The sequence below is a fragment of the Pteropus alecto genome, unplaced genomic scaffold (genome assembly GCF_000325575.1).
Source record: "Pteropus alecto unplaced genomic scaffold, ASM32557v1 scaffold20, whole genome shotgun sequence".
Classification (NCBI taxonomy): domain Eukaryota; kingdom Metazoa; phylum Chordata; class Mammalia; order Chiroptera; family Pteropodidae; genus Pteropus; species Pteropus alecto.
Genome location: NW_006436298.1, coordinates 37409199 through 37434311, shown reverse-complemented (window position 1 = coordinate 37434311; position 25113 = coordinate 37409199). Strand labels below are relative to the sequence as shown.

The window sequence follows — 25113 nt, the reverse complement described above, 5'->3', positions numbered from 1 at the left end:
CTGAGTAATTGTCAGTACCACTAAGGAACGTGTGTATGTTCTACTTTATATTTACGGTTTACCTTCTATCAGAAGATTCAGCAAGGAAGGAAAATAACCCTTTACAGATTGTACTAAGGAACGTGTGTATGTTCTACTTCATATTTACGTTTTACCTTCTATCAGAAGATGCAGCAAGGAAGGAAAATAACCCTTTACAGATTTTATTCTATAGCCTACGTGTGCAGAAAACACACTTGCAACTTTTTTGTTTCTTTCATTCAAAAGGCTCTTTCTCTTAAAAATTAAAAACTTATTAAACAGAAAGTATCTCAAAAAAGTTTAAAACCTCCCAGACACCACCACTAAAATGTTAGAATTCTCTCTTTCTGATTCATTTTTCTGTTATGTCGTCATTACTTTAATAATCAGAAGGAAATATTTTAAGTAAAATTTTTATTCACATAAACAAAATTACTGTCATATACAACATTATACAGTAAAGAAAAGGTACTGGTTTCCCTTTGTTCTGGGCTAAGCTATCCATGGGACCTGGAATAAGCAAGTTAATCCCTGGGTTTCAGATCCTCACCTACAAATATGGAAGTGGGAGATGTCAAATCTCAAGGGCCTTTTCCCCCACTCAAATATCTGTGATTATGAACCAAGAGACAGTCTACAAAACTTACGTGGGACTGCAGAGCTGGCATGTAGTCCATGGGTTTCTTAATCTTGGGGTTATGGATAGATTCCAGAGTATGTTATCACCATAAGTTGGTGAAACACATGTGTGTACCCCAAATTTATAATCTTCTCTACAAGGGTCCATCACAGTCATAAGATTCTTAAGGAATCTGTGCCCCAAGAAAAGTTAAGAATAACTGGTCTATTCTCATTTTATAGATAGGCATCCTCCATCCAGGGAAGCCACGGGACTTGCCCCAAATGCTCATTCTGTGCACCTTCCTGGCAATCTGGAGAGCTGGTGGGTCAGAATGTATTCTCAACTGCACGCCCAATGCTATTCCCAATGGCAGTGACTCATCCCAAACCCCCTCCGCCATGCTCTATGATGAAAATAACTACTCTAGTGTCTCCCGTCTGGCTCACTTCTCAAAGTCAGTGTGGAGTATACAGCCTCCTCTGGCAGCTTTTTCCCCATAACTTCCCCCCAAACCCCTTCAAGCAGCCCTTTCCCCCAGAAGTAAGAGGAGAGATATTATGAGAAAGGAAACAAGGCTCACACAGTTGGGGTCCTTGTTCCTACCCCTTTATTTCTTAAAGGACATTTCACCTCTCCAGGTATTTTATTCTTCTCACCACAAGTGAGGCTGAGAATCTTCTCCTAAGGTTTGACAAAACAATATAACAGGCCACAGTGTCTGACACTGAAGGAAAATCTTCAGATTGACAGTTCAGAGGCGGAGGGGTCACCCCAGCTGCTAAGGCAATGAATCTGTGTCCCTCCCCACCATACTGGAAGCAAAACAGCCTCAAAAAGATTATACAATGAGACCACTGTGGTATTTGTGCTGAGAATTCATCACACAAAACCTTGTATCTGAAACCCAGAGTGACCTTTTCTGAGCGGCCCTAGCCCTACGTGAGAAGGTAAATACCGCCAGATTGCCTGACATTTCCCTTTTTAAATTTCAAGCATTCCTGATTTCAAATCGGCTATTGATCTGTTGGTTTGCAGCCCTGATGCAATTAAGTGAAGTCACTTTCACTGCTGTTATAGTCTAACATAAACAACTGTCTGAAACCCCGGTCCCTGCCCTATATCTCCTCCTCCCCCGTGCACACCCCCAACCCCCACCAAGTCTACCAGCCAGCATGCAGTATGGAGGGGGCCGGTTTAATTTCTAAACCTGAAATTAAAATCTTCAAAGTTGAATTATGTACTACTGTACTATGTCCATTTTTAAATATCACATTTATTTACTCACTCCTTACTTTAAATCCCTCTTGGCAGAAGCTACGAAAAAACCTCTAAAGAGGGAGGGTCTGTTCTGATTTTAGTCAGTCACCCAAAAGTAATGTGGAATTCAGCTAGGAAGGTCTGAGCTCCACCTGGAATTGACAGTGAAGACAGATGAGAAGTAGTGACTCGGAAGGCAAAGAAGTTTGAAAGGTAGAATTGCTGTGGGATCAGTGTGTGAAGTGGATCTTACAGATGATCCCATTTCTCGGCCTGAAAAGCCCCAAAAGGCAAGTGTGGTAGGTGTGCATGCGGCCCAAGCTCAGTGGTCAGGATCTCATCCTGGGAATGCATCATGCCCCTTGTTAATCTGTTGAACATTCTAGCTCCGGTCAACCTGAGAGAATTGGCTGGAGAAGAATATGTGGATGGCGTCTCAATTAGTCTTTTCATAGCATAATTTATCGGAGTTCTGGTTCTGCTCCTCTGAGAGGGCCTGCTAGCACAGAGGGCCTGCATTTAGTCAATCTAGTGTCTCGGGGGACAATGAGGAAGAATGAACTGGCAAGAAAATAAATGCGCCAACTTTAAGAGGAGACCGTTTCCCCTCCAAAATGAGCTCTCTGATTTTTTCTTAATCCTCAGCCCCTGGTCTGTCTGTTATCCACTCAGCAATGCGGGTGATTGAGTTTCAAAAACTGAATTGCCCTATTCAAGTTTCATATTATCTGAAGGCAAAAGCTAATTTGGTTCTGCCTTATCCTTGCCTCCTATGTTGAGAATCAGGCAGCCCCACACCAGCTCTTAATATCATCCTTGCTGAGGAAACCAGAGAATGAAGAGCTTTGCTCACTGTCCTCAGATAACCATCCAAAATTAGGTCCCGCTGCCCTCACAAACAGCGTTCTCCCTATTACATTTAGAGTGACCATGTAACCCAGCTTGCTTAAGACATCTGATTCATGTCCATTACCCTCTGAGATTAATGGCACCCAAAGCATCCCATTTTTAAATGATACATTTTCTATGTGATCACACTAGTCACAGGCAGTGAAAGGAAGTGAGTTTCTGGTCTAACCTTGTGCTCCTTTCTCTCTGTCTCCACAGCTGCACTTGGCAGCACTAGCATCACTGAAGGGAGATATAGTGGAGCTTAATAAACGTCTGCAGCAAACGGAGCGGGAACGGGACCTCCTGGAAAAGAAATTGGCCAAGGCACAGGTAAAGGATCTGGAGAGATCTGTTAACTTTTCTGTTTTTTATTTTAAGATGAAACATAGGTAAAGAAATTCCCAGAAAACAAATTATAGCTTAACAAGCAAACAGTCTCATAACCACTGTCTAGGTCAAGAAATAGAACTTGCCAGTCACCCCCAGAAGTCTCTCCTTATGTGCAAGCCCAACCCCACCTCCTCTCCCTCCAAGGCAACCACCACCCTGACTCTTGCAGTCATGTTTCCTGTTTCTTTACAGTTTCCCGCTGAAGTTTGTATGTCCCTAGACAGTAGAGTTTTAGTCTTGTCCATTTAAAAGTCATGCATTTCCTTTGAATCTCTTAATCTACAGATTTTTCCTCTATTCTTTGTTTGCTTTATAATTAATCTATTAAAAACTGACCACTTGAGCTATAGTTTCCCACAGTCTGGATGTTGCTGATTACACACTCATGGTGCAGTTCTCTCTGTCCCCCCTGCAAATTGGCAGCTGGATCCAGAGGCTCTGTCAGATTCATGTCCAATCCCTTTGGCAAGGCTGTAGAGAGTATTTATTTTCTGTGATGTTAATAGCTATTGATACTCAATGCCTATGTTCATTGATTCATTGGGACTTACAAATCACAATATTTTAGTTCTACCATTTCTTTTTCAGTTATTCTTTTTAGTTATTAATTCATAGTGTCTATCATCTATGATTTATTGAAAATATGGTGTAGTTCATAGAGAAAAAAGCAGAATAAATGCTTCATTCTTTCCATTTATTTAACATTTTTAAGATAATTAATTACCTACGATCCTCTGAAAGTATCCAATTGTTTTTTAAAACATTGTTATGAATTTATGGATTTAAACATATTTGGCTTTCAATTCATTGTAATTTTCTTGTAGAAAATCAAATTGTAGTATTTTTAGCCAGTAAGAACCTCCTCAAGTTGGCTTCTGAGTCTTTTGACATGAGCCTAATAGTTATTACAGGCTCATCTAGTACATTTTTTGCCCCAACCCTGGAATTAACCATTTTCCAAGTAGCCCTGGTTTCACTCAGCAGAAAATGGTATTTCAAGACCACAATCTGGATGCTAAGGGTTCTTATTTGCTTCTAGGTTGGTCATTGTTTTTAAGCCTCTTTACACACACAGCCAGGAAATTATCTATCTACATATGTATGTGTAAGTTGTAAGATAAAATACTTTAGGAGTTTATACTAATTGCTCCTATTTAATTTATATTATGGGGTACATTTACTTAGCTTCTTCTATATTTTATCTGTATCTTTCTTTTCATACTAAAAATCCTGACTCTTAAGGTTTTAGAGGATGATTGAATTAGAGTATTTCATAATTACTCATTTGTTTCGTCCCATATTATATACAGTCTCAGAATAATAATAACACTACCATAATAAATGTAATTACCGAGAAGACTTTTTTTTAAATTTTTTGCATTATGCTTTCCTCATTCCCCCAATTTTTTGCAGTTGTGCTATATTCACATTACCTGACCGCATGGCCATTGAATCTTATATTCTCTCCCTTTTAATTTTCATTTAGTTGACAAGAAACTATATGTTTAATGTTTACCATGGTCAGTGTCTCTCTTCTTTTTCTTTTTTTTTTTTTTGTTTGTTTTTGTTTTTGCCTGAAACTTATTTTCTAGTCAGCTCCTCAGAAAGGACTAGAATAAGTCTTCACCAAGTCCTTGTTTATTAATTCGATGTGTCCATGCCCTTCATACTTGAAAGTAGATTTTGCTAGATATAAAACCCTTGGTTTATCTTTTCTTTATTTGAATGTGGTTCTTTATTCTCTTTTGACAGAAAGAGTTGCTCTTAAAGTCTAATAATACAGCTTTCTTTTCCCTCACAAGGCACTAACTTATTCTAGACATCCATAGAATTTTTTCTTTTAAGTCCAGTAATTTTACTAGAGTAACCTTTTTCTTTTTTTAAGAGTAACTCTTAATCTTGTCATTCTGGTTTGATATTATAAGGTTTGCTGTGTACATTATATTTTAAAGCCTGTTTTTATAATTTCAGCAAAGTATTTTTTTAATAACAAATTTTTAATATTAGTTCTGTTACCTTGCTTTAATTTTTCTTCTTCAAAGATGCTTATTGGTTATTAGATTTTCTTTGCCCGTCTTGAATATTTGTCACTATTTCAAATCCTTCAAATCGCCCCCTTTTTACTTTGTTCTTCCTGTTTTTCACCTTCTGTTTTTCTTATGTTGTATTCATTTCCTCTTATGTGCCTCTTAGTTTAGTATTTTTATATTATTTCTATTTTTTTCTGTGTTCTATTACTTTCTGCATTTTTTTTCATTCTGAATTATGTTCTTTTGTGTCTTATGTCATTTCATTTCCTGAAAGTCTTTTATTTTGAAATAATAAGCTATTGTTTGGGGCTTTTTCCTCCGCTCTCATCTGTTCTGTAGCATGCTTTCATGGTTTATAGGAGTGTTATTCTGCTCTTTTTTTTCTTCTTTCCTAGAACTTTGTATGGAACTTGACCTCAGTACTTTTCTGTTTTTCATTTTTATGTGAAAAATAGTTTCCTTGAACTTTTAAGAGGCAGGGTTTAAGACAGCTTTTTTAAGTTCATAGAGCTTCGTCTTCTGTTGTCATGTAGTCAAAAATACGGCAGTTTGCTTTCTGACGCTTCCCGGCTCTCTTCCCCTCACCTACTTTGATCTGGACCCATTCTTTCCTTTGTGTCTGTTACCTCATCCTGTTCAATTTTGACCCTACTCCCAGCAGTTTTTCCTCCTGGATAGAAGTCCTAGGGCCAGTCTTGAAAGTTCATAGGGATTAGCTGCTTTAGGCCCTTCATATTTTACGATGCACCCCTTGCCCACTCATTCCAGGCTCAGGCAAACCCCTCCTGATTTCAGCTGCTGTTCTCCGATTGGCTCTTCTAACTTTCTTGTGTAAAATTATTGGTAATTGGGGGTTTTCCAGTTCTCAGGGCCATCATTCTTATTGTTTCCCTCTGCTTCTGCCCACACACACACCATTCAGGTCTTATGAATGGTGGAGGTTTGTCTCTACCTGCTCGTATTTTGTTGGTCAAGGGGATACTTCTCTTCCAGGATTCTGGTTCTGTTGTGTACGTGCTCTGTCAGTTTTATGTGGGAATTCAGAGAGATTAAAACTCCTGGCTGCCACAGTCACCAGTCTAAAATATCTGTGGAAAGTTTTGAAGCTCTATGTCTCATTTCATCACATGCTGTTCGAATAGGGAAGAAAGATCATCTTCTTCCACATTTGACAGGCAACTCAGAGAAGTTAAGTTGCTTAACAATGTCAATGAATAGCTTAGCATCAGTGTCAAGACAAGGCCACCAGTATTCTCATATGGGATGTTATGCTGACAAATTTTCAGTTTTTACTTAGATGAAAACTTATTTTCCTTCTGATTATAAAAGTAATAAAAATGTGATAGAAAAAACTAGAGAGAATTATAATGTTTCAGTGGTAGCCTCTAGTTAATTAAACTTTTTAATGCTTTATTTTGCTTCATACCTTTTTTTGAGAAAGTAGTTATTTTTTATTAAAGAAAAATATACGATGGTGTTAAGTGACTGTGTTTTCTACTTTATAACCATCCAAAGCCAACCATTCTTAATAGTTCTTATCGGTGAGTTTGTTTTTTGTTTTTTGTTTTTTTTTTTAGAAGGGAATTGTGAATGCTTTTAACTGGAAACTGGCATGTACCACAGTCTTGGATTTTAAAGGGTAACCAGGAAGGTATTTCTTAAAATGTAGGCCAACAAAGTCAGAGTAGATTGTGCAGAGGATGGTAACAGGATAATGTCTTTCTCTGCTATGTCTTTCTTGTGGTCAAGACATTCTCATGTAATAGTTTTGATGGCCGATTTTACTCCTGATGGCAATAGCCACTTCATGGCACCATTAATTAACTTTCACTTGTTTGTATTCTTACACTAAATATACTTTAAAATTAGTTTTTATTCCTTTCACTGGAGGTGTTTTCCCAGTTCAGATACTAGGGCCCAGGAAAGAGAACATGAAAAAAAGGTCAGACTTGCCAGTCTCATACCTTTGATAAAGATGAATTTTATGCAAGAAAAAATAAGAACAGTGAAATGACTGTGCCATACTTTCTGTGCTATATGCCTTGGTAAAGTGATTCACGTTTGAGGCTTAACCAGATTATGGAATAGCCAAATTCATGTATAATTTTATGCTCTGTGGCTTTAGTAAGTATTACCAACTCTCTAAATATTACAGAGCCACAGTTAAACTGAAATGTAAAATGGAAATCTTGGATGTGTTCATCTGAAATAATCAAAATGAGCTTCGGCATCTGTCGAGTAATTATTAATGGTGACACTGGAACTGGTTGAATAAAAGTTCAACCTGTAGTGAGATCAACCTATAGTGTTGAGAAGAGACTTGAATAAAGGAGCCTAATATCAATATGACAAGGAAGACAAAGTACCTCTCTATTAGTTTTCTATTGCTATGTAATAAATTGCCACAAACTTACTGGCTTAAAACATACATTTATTATCTCACAGTTTCTGTGCATTAGGCACCCAGTCATGGCTTAGCAGGGTCCTCTGCAAGTTTTCCATCAAAGTGTTGGGCGAGCTGAATGCTTATCTGTAGGTTCCATTGGGGAAGAGTTCACCTTCAAGCTCTCTCATATTTTCAGCAGACTTTATTTCTTTATGGTTGTAGGATTCATGGCAGCTTTCTTTCTCAAAGCCAGCAACGGAGAGAAAGAGTCTAGAATATATCTCACAGAACAGTCTTATATAATGTAATACAATTATGGCAGTGACATCTCATCACCTTTGCCACATTATATTAGTTAGAAGCAAGTCACAGGTCCTGCCCGGGAGATGGCAGGAACTGTAAGGGCACCTTAGAGACTGTACATCACAGCTTTCTGGGGGATTTGATTAATAACATCACTATTACTTTATATCAGTAGTATAATTACCACATTTCTATTTTTTGCCAGGGAGTATGCCAAGCATTCCACATGCTTTATCTGAATTCTCATAATAACCTCTGGTGTAGATACTATTAATATTCCCATTTTGCAAATGAGAACATTGAGGTTTAAGGAGTTTGAATATCTTGCCCAAGATTAACTAGAATGTATCAAGAGGCAGAATTAGAATCCAGGTTTCTTGGGAATCCGTAGCCATAGTAATCTTGTATTGTCTCTTAAGCTGTCCAGGCTGCTAGAGGGGATCTGGAAGGGAGTGGAGCATGGGGTACAGGTTAATTTCATTTAAACATCCTCACCCTTGACCAGGTACACAGACATGTGCTTGCATTTTCACCAACATTTAACAGCACCATAGAGAACAGCCTTTTGGGAAACTGGCAAAGATCACATAGAACAGATCCTATGATGCTTTCAGCATATTTGCTATTTATTTAGTACTTACAATTATTTTAAATTAACTTACTGCAGTTTTGAAGTACTACAGAAGAAGATATTTCAAACATGAACCCCTTTGATTTTAGTCCACTTTCTATATCTAAGCTCTCTGTCTTTGGAAAGCAGATCTTCTGAATTTTCTACCTTTCAGCTGCTGGGAAGAAAACATACTCAGTTTCCGTTAAATGTAATGGAAAGAGTAGTGCTTTCTTTCCTCTTTCTCTTGTTGCGTGAGATGCTTAAAGTTGTAGTTTGCATGCATCCTCTTTGTCAGGGTCTCCCTTCCGCATTTCTTTCCTATTTGTACTCTGGTTGACAATCTGCTCTGCGGTTTTGCCCCTCCGTGGCTTTTCCGTTGTGCTGGGCCTCTTTGTTTAGTCGGCTTGGTTCCTCCCACTTCCCCCTGGGAGAACCTGAGCAAGGACTAAAAAGGGGAATGAGTAGTTAGCTCAATCAATCCAATGTGACCCTGAGAAAGTAGCGTTGCTTCTTAGCATATATTTTAAAAGGAAATGGTAGCGCCCCCTCCACAGGGTGGTTGAGAGGGTTAACAAATTAATGATGGCATCGCATTTTTCAAGAATGGAGCTCATAATGCTCTTAGGTTTGACAGCTGAGACTAATGTGATGGTTAAAGATCCCTGGCCTCTGTGGAGTAAGATAAAACCCAGTGAAGAACATTAACAAAACCATAAAGCTCCTTAGCATCACCACATCGCATGGGGTTTTTCCAACAAGGGCTCAAGTTTGTAGGCCAGCCTGTCTCAAGGCTGACTCAAGGCTTTATCCCTGGTTGCACCAACAGCAGAAATGAGCCTGAAGGGCTTCTATTTTTGGTGATGTAATGATGATGTGGCTTCTCTTTATTAAACATTTTGCATATAGGCAATTTTACTAATTTATGAAGCTAGACACAAGGGTTTATATAGTTTTTTATTTGCGTCATCATTATGATAGGAGAGCTGAAACCTAGAAGAAGGAGCTTAGGGTATGTATCGTGCCAGATGAAATTCGGGAAAAACAAAATTTCATCATATCCAATCTCAGTCTCTTTTTCTTTGCCTTTCAAACTGAAAGTCTGTAGACATAGGAAAAATCCACAGTCCTAATGATACTGACCTCCAGAAATTCATGGCAGGCAAGACGTTGCAACCACAGACTCCCTGGCTTTGCCGTACTGTAGGATCAGCCAAAAATTGAATGTTGGTTGGGAGGAGGGAGAACCCTGGATGCAATTACCAATAATAATTGTGTGGGGGGGGGGGGGGCGAGACAGCAGTGTGTTGTTTGAAACCATTTCTTTTTTTGTTCAGCTGAAATAGTATGGAATATTTCCATACAGTAAAAAGAAGAAAATAATCTCTCACTAGTAAGTTTTGCTAGAAGAAGCCGCCATTGCTCCTCATTGCTCCTTGTTCAGAAAGTTGTCACTGAATAATTGACTCTGGCAGCTAAAGCTGTCTTGGTGGAAGCTGGAGGGACTTAGAATCCCCTATTTTATGCCCCTGTGTCTACTTTGCTGTTTCAGTGCTCTCCAGGGGTTGAGGAGAGAGCGGTTTGAGTTTCCTGGCTCTCATTTGGTATTGTAAGCATAATATTTATGTTTCCTGAGGTTCACTAGAAGTGATTCAGAGCAGGAGACCAAGGTGAGACCGCTCTGCTGCCACTTGAAATCTTTAGGCAAGTAGTGAGGAGATAAACCCACTGGTCAGGGAGCTGGAAGGGAGAAAATTGTAGCTATAAAGCTTCAACCCCTTGATGCCATAAGCTAGAATCGGAGGGCTTTGCAGAGGGTTTATGCCTGTTGTCTAGGTTGTAATAAATAAAGCAGTCACTTTACATTTAGTCTGTTTTCATCTATAAAAGAGTTGCATCATAAGGATATACAGCGCTTAAAAAATAACCCCAAATTTTCAATGGCTTAAAATATCAAAGATTTCTTTCTTGCTTTTAGCTAGAAGCTCTCTAAGGCTAGCAGGAGGCTCTGTGCTGCATTGCCCTCACTTAGCCTCCCAAGCCAATGTGCTTCTACCATCTGGAACACTGCCAGCAGCCATGGCCTAGGGAAAGAGGCAAATCTTGCAAGAGGTCTTAAAGACCTCTGGGTTAAAGTGGTGTATATTTACTCACATCTCATTGGTCAAAACAAGTCACGTGGCCATATCTAGCTGGAAGGGGAACCTACCGTGTGGATGGGTAGAAGTGAACCAGAGTCTTGGTGAAGGCACTCTGCTGGGTGCCACAGGGGTACTGATGCTTATGTGATGCGCACCCCACATGGTGGTCCTGATGGAGTTCCACGTACCTAAGAAAATACTAGATAGAAATGAACACTATTTGAAAAAATTATAGATTATGAAAAAATGGGTGAGTCTTTTTGTCATTTTTTAAAAATGTCTAATGGACTTATATTTTAATTTAAAAATCAAAAAATTTGTGCAAAAGTTTAGTAGTTATGAAGTAATACCCCTTTTTCCTCTATAGTTGTCATCATTGTATTACCTTCTTGAATGAGGCTTTACTGGGATACCTGCCACAGGTGATTCTTATATGGAGGTGTAGTATTGAGTTCGACCTAGCCCCTGCCCTTGTGAAACAGAACACCCCAAATCATACACCCTCCCAGGTTTAAAAGTGCTTTCACAGGTCATGGAAACTCAGGGTGGTAAGAGGGGCTGGGTCAGTAACAATATCGGAGCGTGATGACAGAGCGGGGTCTCCTATTATCAGGCCATCCTTGCCTTTGTGAGAGGTCACCAGGGCAGGAAGGCACTGATCATGCATAGAGTGGCTTTGTCTGTCCCGAGTACCACCCACTCATCTTCCACTTTTCCTGCACTGAAGTGCCACATTCCTGGGATTGGCTCTGTGCAGTTTAGTAGGAAGGCTAACAAGGGTGTTTTGTTGGGTTCTGTTGGCTCCTGCAGGTGATGACTTGTTTCTTCCTGCACCATTGCCCTTGTGGGAGTGGCTCCACTTTCCCCTCCACTGTGCCTTGGAAAAACTCAGGTGATTTTCACTAAAGTCGGAGATCAATGCTTCAGCATGTCTTTGGCTGAGTACAATGAGTAGGCACAGAGTGGAGAAGTATGGCTAACGAGATACCTCAAGGGGTTATTGATTTGTACAGATGAACCTTAAGCAATGTCTTCTCAACTATTCATTCATCTAGAGGCTAGGAGTTTTGATAATTATTTTACAGTGTTCTCTTTTCACTAGGAAAAAAATCCTCAGGGTACCATTCCACCATCTCTTCTTGCCCCCACCCCCTACTTCTGTCCATGTTTCTTATTTTCCAGCAGAGAAGTCCACCTGGAAGCCATGACCACAGTTCCCTTCAAAGTAGGTGTCGTAGTGACCTACCCCCATGGCACCCTGCACAGTATCTTAGACATTATGGGAAATCAAAACATATCTATTATTTTTGGAAGAAGTATTAAATTATAAAGGCTTTTTTTTTTTTACTATTTTTTAAAAAACATACTTTAAGGAAAATTAGTACTGTAATGCAGATATTTTTGCCCTCAGCTAAAGAAGAATTTTTTTCTCCAATATATTCTCTTTGCTACTCCCAAATGAACCCCTAAGTTCCAAATATACATTATAAGTCTTTTTTCTCCTCTTAGCTACAAGCACTGTACTATCTGACTGAATCATCAGGCTTCCTGTTGTCTCTTATTCATATTTGCAACCTCCAGGCAGACTTTCCAGTTAGAGGCAGGGCAAAAAAGGTTCAACACCAGCTACTACACTCTTTATCTCGCCATCACCCATTTGATCTCTCTGCAGCCTGGGCAGCCCCACAGGCTCTTACCTTTTAGGCAACTCCTAACAGTCAACAGAGACACCCAGAGTTGATCGCACGTCTTTTTCTTGTATAAACAGTTACACCTCATCATTTTTGAGTGGGTTTTGTAGTTTCTTGTCTGACTTGATGGCCTGTTGACCCATAAAGACTGTGAAGGAAGAAAAATACGTGGAGAATTAAGCAAGAGTGAAAACTCATTGTGTTTGTAAGGGGAAACATTTCACAGATGTTTATAACCCATGAGAACTGAATATGTAAAACCAAAAAGGCGTAATCAGCAAGATGGCAGTGTGGTAGGAATCATGACATAGATGAGATCCAGGTCAGACTGGGCATTATCCTGTAATTATTAAAATATCTAGAATTAGTGACCTTCGTGAGAGTGTCAGTTACATATACACATGTACATACCACATACACACACACAAGTATACACGTACACACACACAATTTGAAGATGGAAATAGATGTCAATAGCAAAAGTCCATAGATATTTTGCGGCAGGTAGAGAAGAACAGCATTCTGGTATTGGTATATTCTAGAGTAATATGGAGCTTTTTCATGTGTTGACAGAAATTGTCTTTGAGACACTATCATTTTGTGAACTTCTGTTGTTCCTTTTAATAGATCATGGATGAAAAAGGCATACCTTCGTGGAAAGAGTATTTGTGGTCTCTTCTGGATTTGTTCTGTTTAAGAAAGTATCATTGTAAATGTGGCTTTCACTCAGACCTAATCCTTGCCTCCAGTTCCACTTATTTCCTGTATGTTTGACCTTGCATGGAAGTTATTGGATGTTTCAGGTTATCACTAAGAACAAAAGTCATATATATCACTATTTCTCTGAAAGTAACTATCTCATGAAAGTCTATGATACAGCTGTCAACAACCTCATTGTATCTGATCTTGTTTCTGGAGCTCTGAGCAGCCCTGAAGATGTTACCACATTACTACCATACCTATGAAGATGACCCTAGCGGTTGTCTAGGGTCATCTTCATAGGTATGGTCCCTGCCAGGATTTATACTAACATGTTTATCAAACTACTTTGCTGAGCACTTCTGTTTCAGTATTGAGTTGGACTTAGTGTAGTGTCTGCTTATCTTTGAAGCCTTTTTATCCCTGTTACGTGATTGGGAGCCTAGCAGACTTAGAGAGTGGGGAGGACGTTGGAACTCGCCGGGTGAGGAGTCTTACCCTTGCCGGTCTGCCACCAGCTCTGAAAGTGCAAAGCTGGCAAGTACATTTGGCTTTTGGCATTAGGAAAACCTTGCTGAAAAAGAAATAAAAATTCCTCCGCTGGACAGGAAATTAATCAGGGCTGAATGTAGTAGACAGGAACACAAGCTAGACTCCTTGTTCCATTACTGATGAGTGTTTTATTATTATGTAAATAAGATTATATGCACAGCGACTGGCGAGGGGTTGAGAAGGAGGGAGAGAAATGAAAGAGGGACCAGGTTCCTTATGATTTAAACTCTGGCCACAACAACAAAAAAATTTATAGCCTCTGCTGCCTCTTAGTACACCAAATGCTGAGCAAGGTAAGTTCCTTCACTTCTTTTATAGTTTCTGCAAAGCAGCCTTCATGACAGTGTTTTTACATCACAGTTTATTCATTCCATAACATGTCTAGATCATCCACGGTGAACCAGGGCATAGGCTAGGTGCTAGGATTAAATCATGAAATCACTTAGTCCCTGCCTTCCAGGAGTTTATAGTCTGGTAGGAAAGGATATTGGAAAGCATTAAGTTTGCAGATAATCAGCCAGATAAAAAATGGTGTCATACTACTTAGGATGAATTGGTTGAAAGTAAAACAGACCACAGAAGACTTCAGCAAAAAAAAGGAACAAATGGGTAAAAGGGGAGCTAAAAGGCAATAAAGAGCTTGGGAAGGACGCCCTGGGGAATATAGGTAGCAGAAACTAAGGGGCAGTCTCTTCAGGATCCTCAGATGAATTGACACCATGCAACTTTAGGTCTATTCACTCAAGATTCAAATTCTCGAAAGAAGGTACCTGATGGATCCAGCCCAGGCCCTTGCCCACTTCTTGGCTAGGGAAAAAAAGAGACTCAGATAGTCCCACAAAGATTGTGCGCAATGGCAGAGGGGCCTTTCCCCAAAGAAAGTATGGCTTCTAGAGAGGCAAGGGCTCAGATGTCCACTAGGGACGTTGTAAAGTTTAGCTGTTGTGTCTCCTGGGATTGCTGGCCAGTGAGTAGGCATATGTTTTATTTGGGGCCTATTGAGGTTATAAAGGTTTGAGGCCATAAAATTTAGAATCACTAGCGTGATAGGTGCATCAACTCATTGGCACTTCTGTCTTTCTTCTCTCAATTTCAGTGTGAGCAGTCTCACCTCATGAGAGAGCATGAGGACGTCCAGGAGCGAACGACACTTCGGTACGAGGAACGCATCACGGAACTCCACAGCATCATTGCTGAGCTCAATAAGAAGATAGACCGTCTTCAGGGCACCACCATCAGGTAGTAGCCTCCAGGTCGCGGCTTTCTCTCTGCCCCCCTGGGCTGTAACCTGAGTCTTGGAGTCTAAGCTGCCCCTGTGAATTTTAACAATGTTTTATTTGTTATTAGGAGTTTTACAGTTGATAAAGTACTTTCTGTTTGCTTTGTTAACCACACACTTTCCCTTCTATTATTCTGTTCTGATTAAGGGAGGGAGTTGGAATCTTCAGTTTTGTTTTGTTTTTTCATTAATTTGTTTTTTATGGTGACATTGGTTAATGAAATCCGATTAGTTTCAGCTGTACGTTTTGACAGTAAGGCATGTAGATGTTTATACTGTGTGTTCACCTCCCATAGTTAGATTTCTTTCTGTCACCACATATTTGACCCTGTCTATCTCCCTGTTCAATCCTCAGTTTATTGATAAGGATGTGGAATCAGAAGCTGAGTGAGATGCTTCATTAATGAGTTCTAATGGAGGCCCTCTGTCTTAGAGACCAGCATTCCTAGCATGTCTTTTATTCACTAGGTCTGCTGTGTAGACTATGTAGATGTGTAGACTGTGCTTCCACTGGAGATTTTGAGAGATTTAGGAATGTGGCTTATAACTAAGCATTACATAGGCTTCTAGATAACCTACCAATATTTTGACTTGACTTTAACTTGATTTACCAACATTGACTTAGCCTTATACAAACTCCTAAGGTGGGGGCAAGGTTTGATCCATCACTGGTGAAAAAGCTGGGGCTTAATATTAAGTGACTACTTCATCTTTGCTTATCAGTCATTGGGCCCCTAAGTCTCCTGCACGCAGCTCTTCGTTGGTGTGTCTGCCCTGCTGTTCAGAAGAGGGGTTTGCTTTATGTGTCTTACTGAGCCAAGGATGAGAACTCTTATCTTCCTGCCTGTGCTCAGGGAACAACCCTGAGGGGAGCCCATGGTTGGCACTTACCTTTAAGGAGAAAGAGTTTTTGTTCACTGAATGTTTGCACAAGCCACAATTACAACAGTTTTGGAAGCATCTACTTTAAACACTCCCTCTAGAAGTCTTGGGTTAGAAGCAACTTTGGATGCATTTTGTTCCAACTCTGAGAGTCACAGTAATGACTACTTGACGAGGGCTACTTGACGAGGGTACTGATGAGTCTCTGTTTCCTTGGCATAATCGTGGAAAATTTTGCACTGAACTGGAGCCATACAATAAATTTTGTATTCCACTTTAGAACCCCTAGACGTTTAAATTGTATCCTGGTCTTCAGAGTGATTGTAGGTTAGTAATGCGTGAGCAGAGAAGAATTTTCAGCCCAAAGAAATGATTATAGCAGATTTAAAGGAGGCCGATAGAGTACAGTGGCAGATTTGTAATTTCCATTAAAACATGTTACACTTTAAATATTTGAAGATGAAGGCAAATAGCCTCAGTGAGTTGTAAAAAAATGCATTACGCATCACCTGGTAAACTCAATTTCAGGATATTTAAGTTGAATATAATGGACAAACTGCTTCGTGTTAAAATGCATTGAGCTTCTTGACCATAAACATTTATTAGTGCTTTTTATTTAAAGGAAGATTGCATCTGTGCAGAAGTCATATTAAATTCTGCCAGTTTTCATTATGTAAATAAGCTGAGCCCTCCTTGAGGGGACTCCCTGCTGGGCTGGAGGACATGCAGACATGTAGGCCAGGAAGACAAGGCTCTTCTCCTCCCAAGGTCCAGGTCTAAGGCATCACCGCAGCCCCTACCACTCCAGGAAATTGGTTTGCCCTCAGGTCTTGAGATTCTGTGATAGGCTTAGTATGGTAAAAGCCAGACACCTTCACTGAACTCCAACTGCTCTAGCATATTCAGGGTCTAGAAAATTCTGGAACCCTACAGATTCTTCTTGTGACTTCAGTCTGGGCCTGAGTTAGGAATTTATTGGAAAGCTGAAAAATCATTAATAAAGAAATAGTTTGTTTACATAAGCTATGATATGTCCCCACTTAAGCAATACCGAATTGCTTAAGGAAGGAAGGAAAATGACAATATCATAGTTTAAAATTTTTATCTTGGGTCACATTCAGAGAACCACAGACCTTCTGTGACTGTCCTAGAATATTGTCCCGTCTCTTATAGCCACAGGGCTAATGTAGCCAAGAATTAGACACTGCAGATTGCTGAATTGCAATGTAAGTTGAATTCACAGCCACATCAGCTCTCATAGGTAAAGATTACGCGATGGTAGGAAAAGATGAAATGGTGAGAATTTGAATGGAGACATTTGGGTAGATTAAAATGAATCCAAATACCTAGAGCCTACAGACTCCACTGAGCTTCCCTTGCTGCAGAAGAAGCAGCCTCCTCCCTGTCTGATAAAGCTGGTCCTACCTTGCTTGGATACTCAGTAGCAACCTGATCCCAGGTAGAGGGTGCCAGATATAATCTTGCTCCTCTGCTCCATTCCTCTTTGTCTTTTAGGCCTAAATGTAGTCATATTCATCCTGCCCCAGGGAGATAAGTAAACAAGTCAACCTAAGAAGATACAGCTAAAACATGAAAAGATTTATACGATTTTGTTCATTTGTAGTCACAGAAACATGAGAGAATAGTGTGGGATTAGGATGTAAGAATTCTAGACCAGGGAGGGAGTTTTGGATTAATGGTAACTTTATTGGTATAACTGTTCCTACCAGAGATTCTGGATTCAGTATATTAGCCCCAGTAGTTTGATTAACTGAAAACGAGACTCAGTGGAGGACTACATTAAATAATGTCGAAATGCCAGAACTACAATAATATAATGTAGGAATTCAAAGGCCTAGTGAGTCAGAATGTTGAGTGGGAGATAACATCATTAAAATGGGATCTTCAACACCACTTAGCTACTGGAGTCAGGGTGGGCTTGGTTACTGTATTGGATAGCAGGGGTACAGTAGTAATCAAAAAGGCTTGACCTGGAGAGATCTTTGATACTGGCTAATTGATCATGGAGTCTCTAAGACCAGTATAAATGAATGGCCTACTAAAATTTTACTTGATTTTTGTAGTTGAAAAACTGTGGTCTGGTGGACAGAGACTTGACTTGCTGTTACAGTGGAGAATCTTGGCCTCTTATCTAATTCTCTTTACCTGACCCAGTACACAGACTCAGAGGCCCTTGCATGAAGGGGGAACATGTACACAAACCCTGCCATGAGTGAGTACAGTCAATCTTCCTTCTCTTTCTTCCAAAGAGAATCTCAGCCACTTATAAGGAAGACTGTGCAGTCGGGAAAGAGATAACCACATTCTGGGTGATTATTAGCTTTGAGCTGATGATAGCCCCCCAAAGATCCAAAGTACCTATAGTCTACCAGCCAGGGTGGGGATTTATGAAGGTATATTAGTCAACTCAAGCTGCTGTAACAAAATACTATAGACTGGGAGGCTTAAACAAAAAGAATTTATTTCTCACAGTTCTGGAGTCTGGGAAGTCCAAGATCAAGGCGCCAGCCAACTCAGTTCCCCAGTGATGACTCTCTTCCTCGTTTGCAAAAGGATGCCTCCTCACTGTGTCTTCACAAGGCAGAGAGAGAGAGATGAAGCAAGCTCTGTATCTCTTCTTATAAGGTGCTAATCCCATTACAAGGGCCTCACCCTCATGACCTCATCAAACCTAATTATCTATCAAAAATCCCATCTCCAAATACCATCACATTGAAGGATAGGCTGCAACAACATGAATTGAGCAGGAAGGATGGGGGTCACAATTCAGTCCATAGCAGAAGGTCAGGTGACAAGTGGCATTCTTACCTGAATCCATACATAATGGACATAATCTACCATAGTGTACCATCTGAGAGATGTTTTTCATTGTCCTGGAAATATAGTAAATGCTGCCAACTAGCAACAGTATATGATGCTGCTTTTTTCTGGTCCACAAACCAAGAAGTGGAAGTAGAAGTTGCTCCTCTCTTTCATGCACCTAAAACCCACCTTTAAAAAAAGTGTTGCATCTCCTCCTTGCAACTTTGAGCTCTGTTCCCAAGGGGACTATGTCTCTATTGAAGAATACAACAATGATTCTCTTGACTGCCACCAGGTCCTTGGTAATGAAGGGAGTGACTACCCTGACTGGGGTGATTGATCCTGACTATCAAGAGGAAATTGGATTATTCTCATACCACAGGGAAGGGAGGACTGTGTCTGAAATCCAAAGGATTCTTCGGGGCACCTCCTAGAAATTTCCCAGTGGTAAAAGTTAGTAGGTTTGAACAGTTCAATACAGGTCAGACCACTGAGGCCCCTCAGGAATAAAGATTTTGAATGATCTCACTAGGTAAAAAACTCTTACCACTTGAGGTGCTGGCCAAACACAGAGGAAATAATGATTTCCTAGTGGAAGAAGGAAATTATAAATACCAACTATAGCTTCATGACCAGTTGCAAATAAGGTGAAACTTATTATGTCACCTATTAGATTATATGTAAGTGTATTTGCTATTGAACTAGAAGAAGAGTGATCACTTAACAGTGGATACCTGACAGGACTTTGGGTCTCCCATTTTGGTGAGAAAGTGAGTTCATTTACATTTGAATGAGGGATACTTACAGAAGCTTGGTATCATTGCTATTGCAATTTGAAAAATGTAAGAAGCTGTGTATGGTTGTCAAAGAGTAGAATATGATGAATGTTGCCTGGCACCTGGTACCCTTCCCACCCTCTCTCTCTACACTACCCGGAATCAAAGAGGTTGGACCCTGGGGACTACTTCCCAGACTCCCTTAACAACTGGGTTCTGAATACATTTTTGTCTCTGCCAGTGAAATGCACTGGCACGGGTTAGAAGGCAAAAGAGGGGTGGGGAGCCAACATCATCCCTCAGGCCATGGTGATGGCAGCTGACGTACAGGCTTTGGTGGGCATGAGGTCAAACCCTGGAGCTGTGGGCAGATGTGAAGGCAGTAGCAGTTTCCTGATCTTTGAGAGGACTGCAACTCTAATGGCAAATCTGACAGCTTCTGGTGGCCTCCACCCACCTTTTTCTTCTCCAGCTCTTCCAATGGTTTTTGCAAGCACATGACAGCCTCAAGTAAATCCTTTCTACTTGAAACAGCCAATGTAGTTTATATTCCTAACTAAACTCTGCCTAATGCATCCTAAATCCTATCTCCTAGGAATAAACACTGAACATTTTGTATATATGGCCTTCTAAAAAATTTTATTCATGAATATTTTAAACAAATTGTATCATACAGCACACACAGTTTTGTTATATGTGCTTCTTCACTTAACTGTCTTGTGAGTGGCTTTTTTAAATGCTCATCTTACTTGGGGAGTTTATATAATGGGATGGGGAAAATGGAAAAATACATCAGCAGCTCACTTTGGATCTGGGGTGGAGTGGGGGGATATGTCTAAGCAAATTAAACATGAAATCTTTTGTTTCCCAAGGAGATTATTTTCTTTTTCCAAATGCTACTCTCATAAAAACATCAGCCTTTCACTGCCAGCTCTCATGAGTAGTCCACATTTTCTGTTACATTTCTCATTTGCTCGTTAGCCCACTGCTGGCTTGCTTCTGACCCTAACAGTTTGCCGAAACACAATGGACTGAATTGTGTCCCCACCAAAATTCGTACATCGAAGGCCTAACCCTCCATGTGACGGTATTTAGAGATGGGGCCTTTGGGCGATAATTCAGTTTAGATGAGGTCACGAGGAAGGGACCTGTATGGTGGGATTAGTGGGCAACCTTATAAGAAGAGACACTAGCGAATACACGCTCGTGCACACTCTCTCCCCCTCCTGCCATCTGAGGACACAGTGAGAAGGCAGCCATCCACAAGCCAACAAGAGAGCCCCTACTAGAAAGTGGCAATGTTGGCACTTTGATCTTGGACTTCTAGCCTCCAGAACTGTAAGAAAATAAGATCCTGTTGTTTCAGCCACACAATCTAGCCTATGGTATTTCATGACAGCAACCTGAGCTAAGACACTTCTTTTGAAAATCATAGTGATTTCTTAACTGAAAAACCCAGTGGCTTTTTCTTGTTACTGGTCCTTTTCTCCAGCATTTGACCCTAAATCCTCTTTCCTTCCCGGTGTGCTCTTCTGGAACCTCTTGGACCCTGTGGGTCCTGAATCTTCTCTTCTGTCCCTGAGATCCATCCTCAGCCTCAGCTCACCTTGGGCTCCCTCCCCCACACCTTTTACCCGGAATGACCACAGTGGGGAAAGCCCTGATCCCTCCTATCTGTGTCTCTTCAGCATTGGCACTTAACCCTTCTGCTTCCTTGTCTGCAAAATGCTCCACATTTGGTGAATGAGATACTCTCTGAAGTCTCCGTCTACTCTAACATAATCCGATCTCTAAGATCTCAGCCCTGCACCACAAACCTGGCCTTTCTCCTGATCTTTCAGCCCACCCTTCTTTGACCTATGTGCTGTGTCTATCTAGTTTCATGTTGCTGCATCTCAAACACAGTGTAAACAAAATCTTTTTCTCCTGGGAAATCATGTTGTTTTGATTAATTTCTGGCCTAAAAGGTAAAATATAATGAAATAAAAATAAAACCCAGAAAAATAAGATAGATATGTCTCTCTCTGTCTTTCTATGGGGTATATATTAAACCGTTGTTTACCATTTAGTTCTCGAATGTAGATCCTATATCATTAGATATTTTTAAAACTGGTACTCATTGTTGACAAGAATGGCTTATTATATACATAAGAGAGCATTTCCAAATCTCATTTGTTCAGTTATTCGCCAAAGATTCATAGATGAGTCTGAGCTTCAGCTGTGCAGTATGGAAAAATAAGAAGAGGTAGAATTGAAGAAATATTCAGGACTTTACTTATCACTTATTTCCTGCTATAGATCCTTTAAGAGTACGAAAAGGAATATATTTCCTCCTTATATCTAAAAATCTTTGTTCTTTAAAAGAATGGTGGCCATTTCAGGGCAAGTCCGGCTTTAATTGTAGGAGAAACAGAATGTGGTTCAAAAAAACCACCAGAGGTTAGCTAGACATAGTTGACTGACAGTGGCCAAGACAGGCAGATGTCCATCTGGGTCTTGTTCATAAATCACTTCAACTCAGTGACAAGGCATGAATGCAGACCCCAAAATAAAATAGATATGGGGATTGGTAATGAAGTAATATATTTTTATCAAATGCTGCTGATTCCACAGTACTTCAGCTTGAGGTCTGGAAAGCATGATAAGAATTATACTTTAATTGACTTTTTCCCCCTTTTCTGATTAGGTCATTTCACCCATTGACAATAAGGAGAAGGAATCTTTAAAAATAAACGGCGAAAAATTTTTTTTCTTTAGGTTACCATATTAAAGTATTGTTTCATTGGTGCTAAACTTAGGAATTAGGCTCTGCTGCTAACTAGCTGCATTATCTTGAGTAAATTGCTCAGCCTCTCAAAGCTTCAGTTGTCTTATTTATAAAATGAAGGTATTGATCCTGGTTTAGGTGTTCTCTAAGATCCCTTCCAATCTGCCAAACTGTGATTTTTCTGCTACTGCTAGTTACCTGGGTATGTGTACAATGTAAAGCCTGCCTCCTCAGGATGGGTTCTATTCTGTTTTGTTGTTTAAACTAGTAGCGAGCATTAATCACTGCAACTATAAATAGAGCAACTGGGAAGCACTTCATAAATGCTTTTTTAGTGAATGAAATAATGTACATTTAGAATCCTGTGAGACAATTCCAAAGAGAAACACCTGAGAACTTTATAATTCTATAATGATGAAACTGCCACAGTAGCATATAATTATCAACGTTTATCACTTTATCAAAGCTTCTGGTTTTTGTGGGGGGTTTTTGGCTTAAAATGATCACTTCTTGGACCTTTTCATGTTTTCTTCCTTTTCATCACCACACTAACAGTTGGTGTTCTTTGGGGAGGCATTTCTTCCTTCCCCCACAGAAGTAAGTTATCACTTGCCAAGAGTTACTATACACAACAGAAGGAAGCAAACGATAAAGCCACTTTTAGATGCTAATGCTATGTCATTAGCTAGAGGCCATTACCAGCTTGGTGACTTACTGCTGCACCCAACAGCCCTCTACCCACCCCTTCCCTATGCACTTTTTTATAAAGTTCATCCTAATAATCTCTGGAAGTAATTCCTTACAAAGTAGAAGATTCGACAGGCACTATATGTTTTAGAACCTGCCAAGCCAGGAGGGTTTAAGGTGGCTTTTAAAGATTTTTCAACTGCCATTTATATTAGAGATACAGCAGCAACATTTATCTGGCTTTCTTGGCTGTAAAACAGTCTCAGCCAAGCTGAAGCTGATTACATACAACAAAGGTAATCTGTTCATCATACACAAAATCTGCTGTTAACGGAAATCAGAATTTTAAGTGGTGATCGAAAGGAGAGCTGATATATCAGGACACAATTACTCTCTAAACCAAAAAGGCAACTCTTAAGAGTATTTTTTAATTTTTTTATATCCTAACCCTAGTTATTGTCGGCTTTGTGAGTATCTAATAGTTAACATTTCTAGAACATTAATCTATTTTTTTATTTTTTATTTTTTTTGCATTCACTCCCTTTCTATTTCATATTTTGCATGTCTGGAAGGCTTTATGTCTGTTTAAAGTTCACCCAGATTTGGGTGTCTTTTATTAAAAATACCTTATAAAGCAGGGGCTCAGCTGAATCCCTTCCCTAGGAGGATGTTGGTTTCTTGAGAGAACCAAGAACTCTGAAGAGTTCTTCACATTTCTCTAATTTATAGATATCTTTCCAGCTTAAAATGGCAGTTGCCTCATCCCCAAGTTCCAGTGATCACCTTTCACCATGCTAGTCTACTCAAAACCCAAGACTGTAGACTTTCTGCTCTCATACACACACACATCAGAAACTTAAATTGAATGCCAGGCTGAGAGGATTTCTTCTCTTCCTTTCTTCTAGCTTTCTTCGCAGACACCCTCCCACTGGGGCTGAGCAGACACCTGTGAGCTTTCCAACCTCATAATTAAATCCCCTGACAATTTTCTCTTCTGACTCACTTGCAAAATAAATGCTTCCAAGAGGGTTAATTTAGCTCTCTCCATGCCTCTGTCCAGTGTGTGTAGTGATGATGATGGTGTGAGGCAGAAGGAAGTACACATGTGCTTTGAGCTACATACTACAATTTTAAGTTTTCTTAGCTTGCTCATAACTAATTCAGAGACCAGAACGTTGAGGGCCCCTGTGAAGGGCTAAGAGGGCTGGGTGTTCTTGTGCAAAAGAAACGAAGCTGCATTTAAATGTTATCTTCCTGTTGCAATTGCAAGTAGAAGGAAATAGACTCTTGAGTGACATCCTCTCTCACTGTTTCCACTTTTCGCCTCATTCCATTCTCTTTTCCTATTCTCTAACTCCATCTACTCTCTTTGGGGAAATTATGCGTGGTATTTTTTAGACATGCTGATCCTTATACCTCTCAAAGCATCCATTTCGTTCTGCACAAATAGGTGCTGGCTTTTCAGTAGCTCCAGCCCCAACACCTTTTCATGTCTTCTTCCAAGACGAAAGCCTACCAGCGGTAACTTCCACGCAATGGGACATGCTGTTTCTGTTCACCAGACTCTTGATTATTTTGCTTACTGTAGCATCAGTGCTTGTAGTCTTAGTTCTTTTTCACCTGGAAATTTGAGGGGATGAAGTCTTCGAAGGGGAAAAGTTGCTAGTTGGCTGATAGATGAATCTGTATGGGTATGTATGTGGACACAGAAGTAGCCCTTCAGTTTCACACTGACCAGAGATAGGACCATGTATTTGAGCTGAAGGAATCCTAGTCCAAGAGGCCAGGGGGTACCTCTCTGAATGTCTTTTTTCTTGTCTTTAAAGGACATATTCTCTAGAGATTTGTCTTACATCTCTAAGTGGTGGCTGACTCTCCTTTTTTCTCAGGGAGGAAGATGAGTACTCAGAACTACGATCAGAACTCAGCCAGAGTCAACAAGAGGTCAACGAGGACTCTCGAAGCATGGACCAAGACCAGACCTCTGTCTCCATCCCTGAAAACCAGTCCACCATGGTCACTGCTGACATGGGTGAGTCTGCCTGCCATTACCACAAAGCCAGAGTCTGGTTTCTGTAATAGGAATTTATAGAAACGTGAGACAGCCTGAATTAAAATTTAATTAGTCAAGGAGTTTGGTGAGTAGATGAAGGCACATCCATTTCAGTCCCTTACATGCTACTTTGTTGGTCAAAACAGAACTGAAGAGCCAAATTAGCTTTCTGCCCTGATGTTTATGATTCAAACATATGTCACCTCTATTTGAAAATTCCAGAAGTAGGGAGCCAGTTAAAAAGGCGATTGCA

The 25113-nt window shown here is 40.1% G+C and overlaps 1 protein-coding gene across 1 annotated transcript in view; it reads left to right on the top strand.

Annotated features, from left to right (window-relative positions):
* Positions 1-25113, top strand: part of MCC (mutated in colorectal cancers) — a 379504-nt gene that overhangs the window by 271068 nt on the left and 83323 nt on the right. The window contains exons 4-6 of the mRNA XM_025047770.1: positions 3008-3121; positions 14690-14832; positions 24697-24839. Coding sequence (XP_024903538.1) covers positions 3008-3121; positions 14690-14832; positions 24697-24839 — 400 coding nt within the window. The remainder of the gene's footprint in view (positions 1-3007; positions 3122-14689; positions 14833-24696; positions 24840-25113) is intronic.